Raw genomic sequence first — 10205 nt, 5'->3', positions numbered from 1 at the left:
TAAACTGGTTTGCTTTGCAGATGTTTGAAAATAATGGTTGAAATAAAATACTGAGTACTCTACTAACTAACCAAAATCAAAAAGAGAGAGCACATTAGTCCAGTCTTCTCTTTACATACAAAGCCCTAAATGGACAGGGACCTAGCTACATTGCCAACACTCGTAAATTACACTAAATAAATTACATGCCAGCAAGAATGCTGCGATCATCAGCTGCTAGGCTACTAGAGGCTCCCAGAAACAGTCAAAAGAAGATCGGTGATGCAGCCTTTGTCAACTCCGCCCCAAAACTATGGAACAAACTGCCCAAAAACATCAGGGAAGCCAACTCGCTAAATATCTTCAAAAGACAGCTTAAAACCTATCTCTCTGCTCAAGCATTTACATGAGATATCAGGGAGGCCAACTCTTCAAATGTTAATATTTGATCTGTTTCTGATAATATAAACATAAAACATAAAGTTTGGACATTTGTGTTTCTGTTGTAACAATGCTTCTTGGCAATACATTTTATACCGTTGGAAAGCCTGTTTATTTACCTTTTAAATGGTGCCCCATTTGTAAGGAACATGCATTTGTGGGATGAGCAGCACAGCTGAGTATGTGGGTTGCGCCCATGAAAAATTTGACATCTTATTCAAACAGCTTATTCTGCTGTTGCTATCGACTCTTGTTTGGTGGATTGGATGATTGAAGTCTATCAGTAACGGAGGTCAGATAGGAGTGGGTGTGAGGCGGCCAGAAGATGTAGAGCGTAGGGGTCTTGAGGGTGTGTAGTTAGAAGATGTAGAGCGGAGGGGTCTTGAGGGTGTGTAGTTAGAAGATGTAGAGCGGAGGAGTCTTGAGGGTGTGTAGTTAGAAGATGTAGAGCGGAGGGGTCTTGAGGGTGTGTAGTTAGAAGATGTAGAGCGGATGTGTGTAGTTAGAGACCATTGACCAGAGGTAGGCGGGAGCCATTCCCTTCGCTGCGCGATATGCCAGGTCAAGGACCTTGAAGCAGATTTGTTAATCTTACATCGACACTGATTATTGTATTGTAAATGATGGCTATTTTATTTTGTTTGTTTATTGTGCTGTAAATGAGAGTACTGTAGATGAGAACTATTTTATTGCACTGCACTATTGCATCATTTCACTCGTCTATTCTATTTTACTCTATGGCTATTTAAAAAATTGCAATAGAATGTTAGATCCTAATATGAAAAACAATGTGATTTAATGATCTATGCCTTAATTTGACATCATCTATTTTGCTGCTATCTATTTTATGCTCGTTTTATACTCTTATGTCTGCACTTTAATCTTTGTGCAAATTTGTATGCCCGTCTTTTTTTACCGCTGCGAAGCACTTTGAGCTGCAATTCTTGTATGAAAGGTGCTATACAAATAATTATTAATAAAATGCTGAGTACTCTACTAATATAATGCTGCGAGTACTCTTAATATAATGCTTTACTCTTCTAATAAAAGGTTTACGTTTAGGTTTATTTGGACCCCCATTAGCCACAGCAGTGCTATTCTTCCTGGGGTCCATAACACATCAAATAGTTACAGACTTACATTATACAGTGTTGGAATGTTCCATTAGAGGGGGGGGGGGGGTCTTGTGCTGTGAATCCCACCACAAGCTTCCCCTCCTCTGATGGAACATCCCAACGTGGCTCCAGACTCCCTGGGCAATCTGCATGATGCGCCGGTTGGAGAGTAGGTGAGAAGTGACTATAGCTCGGCCAAGAAAGTGCCAATGGGGTTGGTCTCTCCGTGTTCAGGAGACTCAGGTGTATAAAAAGGTCTATTGGATCATGTCTCCAGCACCCCCACAGCCGTAGCTACAACCACTTACGTTAAGGCTCTCATCAACATTCATTAATTAATTTGATCCCCCCACGCTCTCCCATGAGCTCAAAGTACCGCAAGTGTTGCGGTGGTCTATACCCTCCCGCCAATACAACACATTCTCTGCAACATACAAGTCAAACATGAAATAAACTGAGCAGCTCATGAAGAAGAACCACAGTCTGTTCCATCATTTATTTAGAGAAGACCTGGTCAGTCAGTCGGTCAACAATAGAAACCACATCATGAACAGATGAAACATTAACCCATTCTCTGCCGGGCATTGTACCCATCATTGTACCCTCTCTGCCAGCGCTATAAGTCTATGGAGATGTTCACCTTCTTTGCAGGGCTATAACTTTTTAAATTGTATTGCTAAATTGACATTACTATGGCCCATTCAACATCAATTATCTATCGTTCAGGATGTAGGAACGTTTTACTTTTTCATTCACACATTCATACTAAAATACCGCCTAGAGTATAAATATGTTTTTATCGTTTTCTGCAGTATTTCATAGAACGTGAGATAGGCATAAATGCATATATTAGATCAAATGCAGTTTGATACCGATCAACGTTATATTAAAAATGTCAACTGTACATGGTCCTAAACGTCATGACTGGTCATCTGCGGGTGAACGGAGGGGGGGGGGGGGGGGGGGTCGTTTATAATTCAATGACCGACATTAAATGATTTATGTAGTATGGGTGATATATTGATCAGAGCAGTTTGTATCGAAAATGGTAAAGAAAACCGCTGAAACTCACCCCAGTCTCCTCGTAGCGTTTAGCGATGAGAGTGGAGCAAACAGATCCCAATTATGGGATGTTGATCGATGCGATCCATTTCCGGTTTGTATATTACTAATACACGTCCAAATCATGTTGATTATTGAGTTATGGCAAAGATCCATATCGATGGTGTCTGTATTGAGCCCCGGGACGATAAGCGAGTGGCCGGACGAAAATAGGGGACGGACCGATCTACAATGGGCACTTCCGGTTTGGCAACTCGCCGATCGGCCACCCGGTGGCGGTATTGAAGCGTTGCAGAGTTGTGATGGCTCAGACAGCATCACCCAAGACTCCGTGGGTGAAATATGAATACCATGACGAAAATATGAAATATTGATCTCAAAAACAGACAACGCATGGCGGAGAAACCCGCCTTAACACGTGATTGGCGGAGAATGGGTTAAACAACAATGCTGGCTGATACAATACGTACATATATTACTCATACAATACCTAAATACATTACTTATGGCTATAACATAATGTACATTATGTACATTTTGTCCTGTGGTCGATTTAGTACTTTATTTATTGTTTTCTGATTGAGAGCGCGTTGGCTAGCCACAAGCGGGGCTGTGTGTGTTGTTTTCACTACATTTCCCAAGAGCCTCTCTGTCTCAGTCTGCCTGCATGTCTTTCCAGAGGCAGACGTTCTGCAGAGGGAATTCTTGGTGGCTGCATGTTTGTTTTCCAAGCGCTACGTGCAGGAAGAAACGATCACGTCTTGCTGGTTCAACGCGTGTTGTACTTGTGGTCTGGAGAGGAGGCTGACTGAGAGCGTGTCTCACCAGACCATCTGAGGCCAGAGCAGCGAAGGTGAGGTACCGTGGTCTCAGTTTGCTCCAGAACTTGATCAAAATACACATCGCCGTTCAAATAGTCATTAAAACGACGATTTCTTGGCCTGTCCGTCCATGAGATCCTTGGCTTCATTTATCTTGGCGGCAAGGAAGGGAGATCCACCTAACAGACACACACACACACACACACTGATTGTATCACATGTGTAGAGCACTCCCAATACAATATATAACACAAATGTAAAGAGTCAACTCATTTAATTAAAGCTGCAATAACTATTTTCTGACCGTATTCTTTTCAGAAACTCTCGTTGAGTCATGGTGTCCTACTCTTATCAACCCTGCCATCAGAAGGTCTCGTTGAGTCATGGTGTCCTACTCTTATCAACCCTGCCATCAGAAGGTCTCGTTGAGTCATGGTGTCCTACTCTTATCAACCCTGCTTTCAGAAGGTCTCGTTGAGTCATGGTGTCTCTACTCAATCAACTCTGCTATCAGAAGGTATCATTGGGTCATGGTGACTCTACTCAATCAACTCTGCTATCAGAAGGTCTCATTGAGTCATGGTGTCCTACTCTTATCAACCCTGCCATCAGAAGGTCTCATTGAGTCATGGTGTCCTACTCTTATCAACCCTGCTTTCAGAAGGTCTCGTTGAGTCATGGTGTCCTACTCTTATCAACCCTGCCATCAGAAGGTCTCATTGAGTCATGGTGTCCTACTCTTATCAACCCTGCTTTCAGAAGGTCTCGTTGAGTCATGGTGTCCTACTCTTATCAACCCTGCTTTCAGAAGGTCTCGTTGAGTCATGGTGTCCTACTCTTATCAACCCTGCTTTCAGAAGGTCTCGTTGAGTCATGGTGTCCTACTCTTATCAACCCTGCTTTCAGAAGGTCTCGTTGAGTCATGGTGTCCTACTCTTATCAACCCTGCTTTCAGAAGGTCTCATTGAGTCATGGTGTCCTACTCTTATCAACCCTGCTATCAGAAGGTATCATTGGGTCATGGTGTCTCTACTCAATCAACCCTGCTTTCAGAAGGTCTCGTTGGGTCATGGTGTCTCTACTCAATCAACCCTGCTTTCAGAAGGTATCATTGGGTCATGGTGTCCTACTCTTATCAACCCTGCTTTCAGAAGGTATCATTGGGTCATGGTGTCTCTACTCAATCAACCCTGCCATCAGAAGGTCTCATTGAGTCAAGATATAGCAAGATGGCTCAACTTCAATCATATGCTTCTAGTCCTGACCTGCTGATAATAACAATACAACTTATAACAGTTTGAGACATGCAAGAGACGTGTAGTGTAGTAAGACAACTCTGTAATGCAGCCTTTATGGCGGTTAAGTTAGCAGTTAGTTAACGGTAGCTCATTGTTATTGGTGTCTAGGTCTAGTACAATCACAGAGGGTCTACGACTGTAGTACACATGTTGAAAGCATCCCACGGGTGCTCGTCGTCATTTGACTGCAAGGCATTCTGGGTATGCAGGTCCCACGGGAAGAGGCTTTAGTTTGTTTATAGTGGTGACCTCTGGCCCCCTAGTGGTCAGAATACCGTTATTGCATATTTAACACTTTGATCGCCATGGTTAAATTCATAATTTACCATCCTTCGCCTGCCCTATTTAACATGGAGAAGTTCCCCTTCTTTGCAAGGCTATAACTTTTTAAATTGTATTGCTAAATTGACATTATTATGGCCCATTCAACGTCCTATATCTATTGTTCAGGGTGTAGCAACGTTATACTTTTTCATTCACATATTCATACTAAAATACGGTCTAAAGTATAAGTATGTTTTTGTCGTTTTCTGCAGCTTTCTCCAGAACATGATTTATAGCCCCAAATGCATTATATTGATGATGAAATACAGTTTGATAGCGATCGGTGCCAGATAAAAAATTTCAACTGGACGTACTTCTAGAAGTTACTAAGTATGATCTGATGATGACCGGATGGGGGGGGGGGGGGGGGGGGGTCGTTTATAATTCCGTGGACAACGTTATATGATTCATCTGGTGTGGGTGATATGATCATTAGAGCAGTTCGTATCGAAGACGTTACAAAATAACGCTGGGACTCACCGTGGCTTCCTCGCGCCGTTGGGGGATGAGCGTGGAACAGAAATGTTTCTATTATGGGATGTCGAAATATCCAATCCATTTCCAGGTTGTATAATAGTATATACGTCCAAATCATGTTGTTTATAGAGTTATTTGCAACCGATCGATGTCCCGTGTTATCAAGATGGAGTCCCACTAACGATAGCGAGTGCCCAGACGAAATATGGGCGAGCACCACTTCAGGCGCGTCACTTCCTGTTTGGGCGAGCCGTTGGAGAGTTGAGAGGGACTCAACAGTAGATCTCAGGTCTCCGGGGGAGAAATATGATTTCGATCACAGATTTTTGAAATATTGATATTAAAGACGCTGTCCAGCGTCTTTGGCAGAATGAGCATGGCGGGGAAAGCCGTGTTCCAGCGTTTTTGGCGATTAAAGTGTTAATGTTCAACCAATAACAATTTATTTATATATTTTTTTGAAAGGTTTGCAATTGTATCCGCTTATGAATGAATGAAAAAAAGTTAACATGTATTCTCCATATTCCTCCAAACAAATCACAATATCAAGCTCCGTCATACATAACAATCATGAAAAAGAAATTAAGCAAAAAGTCAAGAGCAATGTAGTTAGTTTGTTGACATGTTCAAAAGAGGAGTAGAGGGAAGCTAAGCTTATTGATCCCTACCCCCTTACATTTACATTTAACTTGATTTAACATAATTTAGTATAATACATTCTATACTTTTACTTATAGTACAAAAAGAAAAGATTTTAGTCGCTTGACAGCAGTAAATACAATACTACATAACACAATATAACATAACTATGTTTATCCGCATTACTCAATTCTATATTTATCTAATGTGTATTTTTTAAGCTGCTTTTTAAATTGTGCAATATGTTTACTCATTTTGATGTATTCAGGTAAGTCATTCCACAAACGGATATTCACATGCTTTTCAGCGTAGTGTGTGTACCATTGCTTGTTTAAGATTCCCTCTCCCTCTTAAATTATATTCTCCTTCCCTGTCTCTGAACCATCTTTGGATGTTGCCTGGGATTAATTTATATCTGGCTTTGTATACAATGAGAGCAGTTTTGAAATCAACTAGGTCCATACATTCCAATGTTTGTAGCTTTATAAACAAGTTATTTGTATGTTCATAATATCCAACATTGTTGACTATTCTTATTGCTTTTTTTTTTTTGGCATGGTGCATATTGGTTGATCTTATGATCTGGTCAAATATGTATATTTCTATCTGCATATGACATGATAAATACAGCCTGTACAAATAACCCCTATAGTTCCACGTTATTCCCGTTAATTCCCATGGAAAGTTTCCACCTTTGAATATTCCAGAAATTCTGCAACCCTAATAGTATTTAGTAGTTATTCCTCTCCATCTATGGTATATATATAGTAGTTAGTAGTTGTTCCTCTATGGTATATCTATGGTATATATTATATGACTATTTAGTTACCTCTGTCTGGGTGGTTGAGGATCATCAACTTCCTGTGGGCTTCTCTGATCTTGTTCTTGTTGGCCGTGGGACTGAAGAGGTGAAGGAGGAGAAGTTCAGCTTCAGAGAGAGACAGTAGAACCTACCTGACTCCTAACATCAGAGAGAGACAGTAGAACCTACCTGACTCCTAACACCAGAGATAGTAGAACATACCTGACTCCTAACATCAGAGAGACAGTAGAACATACCTGACTCCTAACACCAGAGAGACAGTAGAACCTACCTGACTCCTAACACCAGAGACAGTAGAACATACCTGACTCCTAACACCAGAGAGACAGTAGAACATACCTGACTCCTAACACCAGAGAGACAGTAGAACATACCTGACTCCTAACACCAGAGAGACAGAACCTACCTGACCCCTAACACCAGAGAGACAGTAGAACATACCTGACCCCTAACACCAGAGAGACAGTAGAACATACCTGACCCCTAACACCAGAGACAGTAGAACATACCTGACTCCCAACACCAGCGCTGCTTCTCTCTTGTTCATCTTTGGTTCAAATCCTCCTCTGTAGTATCCTCCAAAGGTCTGCAAACCACACACACAACAATTTGAATGAGTCATGTTCACATAAATGAAAAGCAGACCAGGGACACCAACACTGTACAGTTGTTTAACCAGGTACCACACACACACAAAGTACCGTCTTGGGGAAGCTCTGTATCGCCTGCTTGACCTGAGGCTCCATGTGTTTCATGGCCTGCATGGCATAGCGACCTGGAAGAGACAGACACCAGTCAGACATCAGGGGACCCTGATGTAAACAAGACGAAAGTCTCTCTCTGGTCTGCATCCCCTTAACAATTGTATGTATTAAGCTGTACTGTACTGTACCCATTCTGCAATCTGTTAATAAAATGTTCAATCAATCAAAGACATGTCCTGGAGACAGACACCAGTCAGACACGTCCTCATCCTGAAGACAGACACCAGTCAGACATGTCTTCAATTATCACCCTGGAGACAAACACTTCCACATGAACTATGGAAATGGATTCTTAACACAGTTCTTCACTGGCAACTTTGTCTGACCTGCTCTCCAGTGTCCCGGCCATGCAGGACAGAGGACAGGGGACAGAGGACAGATGGGACAACTTCCACTGGGGAAACGTACCTGCAAATCCTGCTGCTGCCAATGCCAAGCCCACAGCCACCATGGAACTGGCCTGAGAGACACAGACACACACACAGTATATGGAGAGGACAGATGAGATGACTGACCAGGTAACTGAGCAAGGGGGCATACTATGTGTAATAATTAATAATAACTAACGGTATTTGTTGTCCTTAGTACGTACATGTTATTCATTGTAGGCTACTTTTATTCAGCTATTTATTCTAGATAACTACAATATAAATATCATAACGTCTGTCTGAGGGGGACCCTGATGTAAACAAGACGAAAGTATTTCTCTGGTCTGCATTCCCTTAACAATTGTGTGTATTGAGCTGTATTGTACCCATTCTGCAATCTGTTAATAAAGTTTTCAATCAATCGATCAATCAATCAATAATCAGTGACATGCCAATTCTACATATCCATGCTAGCTAACGTAGCTAGCCTCCTGTATGTAAACAAACCACATGTGGGCTAGCAGTTAGCCCATTAGCTAACTGAGACACTGTGGGATTAACATCTCATGGTATTATTATTATTATTATTAGTAGTAGTAGTTATTCATTGATTCATGTCGGCTTGAATCTGTTGCTCTCCTCCAGTGAGGAGACGTTTGGACTGTAGTGGACACAGCTAACTGAAGGTAACTTACTGTGACTCGTCCTACTCACCATGTCTCTGTTAGGTTGTGTTTCTCCTCTGTTTGACTGAGATCATAACTTTATGTTGGTCCGTCTGGCGTGACCTCTTTTATTCTCTTCTTCGGTCCATCTACCAGAGACTGGCAGTGCTCTGCTGCCGGAAAACGGTGTCTGGCGGCGTTATTTCTAAACCTAGCCGCATTTCTGGCAAGACGCTCTCTGATTGGCCGACGACTGTTTCTACACTGGTTAAGCTTAGGTACTCTTTCGAAGTTGGTTAAGGTTAGAGTTTGTCGCACGACAATAGAACGCCAGGTAGTTTGCAGGCTGTTTGACGTGTAAATGGGCAATGACACAGCTCTTCACGCGATTGGGCAAACGCGGCAGTGGCCAATCAGAGAGCGTCAGTCAGTGCCAATCAGAGAGCGTCTGCCATAAATGCGGCTAGGATTAGAAATAACGCTGTCTGGTCTGGCGTCGTAAACGTTCTATATATATCTATGGTCGTAAAGGCTTGGTTCTTCTTCTTCTATTTGGTTGAACGGCGGTTGGCAACCATAATTGTTGCATTATCGCCATCTACTGGATTGTAACTGTCTACTGGACTTTTTTGATCATACAACACACACACACACACACACACACACACACACACACACACACACACACACACACACACACACACACACACACACACACACACACACACACACACACACATATATAAGTACTATTAATATATAAATATCAAATTAATTAATTATACACTGAATGACTGACTGTAGGTTACTGTGTGTTTGATTGATTGATTGATTGATTGATTGATTGAAAATTGTATTAACAGATTGCAGAATGGGTACAATACAGTACAGCTCAATACACACAATTGTTAAGGGGATGCAGACCAGAGAAAGACTTTCGTCTTGTTTACATCAGGGTCCCCCATTTTCAATTCATCATAACTGTTGTGAAGGATCAGATTAAACCGAATATGTATATTTATTTATATATATATATTTAATTGTATTTGTATATCGTTTGATATCCCCTGTATATTCCTTGTACAATATGCATTGAATATCCCCGTTTCTACTAAACAGCCCATAATAGTTTCATTCTACCATTGGACTAGAACCTGGCGCCAGGTTGCCATACCCCTAGGTTCAAGTTCAATCGTGCCGCCTAACATGTCGAGGCAGCCCCCGGTTCCGCGCAGTAATATGCCGGGCGAAATACGTGTGGTACTATTTGTTCATAGCGCATATATATATGACGCTCGTAAAGTAGAACTTTCTTTTAGTCCAGTTCTTTACCCTCCAACAGAGTGACAGACGCAAAAGCCTCCCCACAAAGCACGTGCGGTGTAGTAGGGCCTACTTGGCCCAGAATAGGCATTGAGATATCGTGTAG

The 10205-nt window shown here is 41.9% G+C and overlaps 1 protein-coding gene across 1 annotated transcript; it reads right to left on the bottom strand.

Annotated features, from left to right (window-relative positions):
- Positions 1-2026: 2026 nt before the first annotated feature.
- Positions 2027-8961, bottom strand: dnajc19 (DnaJ (Hsp40) homolog, subfamily C, member 19). Its single transcript, XM_084310072.1, has 6 exons — positions 8826-8961; positions 8152-8203; positions 7681-7754; positions 7489-7565; positions 6986-7056; positions 2027-3597 (listed from the first exon to the last, which is right to left on the bottom strand). Exons 1-6 carry the CDS (start codon positions 8826-8828, stop codon positions 3518-3520), a joined length of 357 nt encoding a protein of 118 aa, XP_084166198.1. The 5' UTR covers positions 8829-8961; the 3' UTR covers positions 2027-3517.
- Positions 8962-10205: the final 1244 nt, after the last annotated feature.

This window comes from Notolepis coatsorum (assembly GCF_963971535.1).
Source record: "Notolepis coatsorum genome assembly, chromosome: 3".
Lineage (NCBI taxonomy): Eukaryota > Metazoa > Chordata > Actinopteri > Aulopiformes > Paralepididae > Notolepis > Notolepis coatsorum.
The sequence above is the reverse complement of the archived record's forward strand: the minus strand, read 5'-3'. Positions and strand labels throughout refer to the sequence as shown.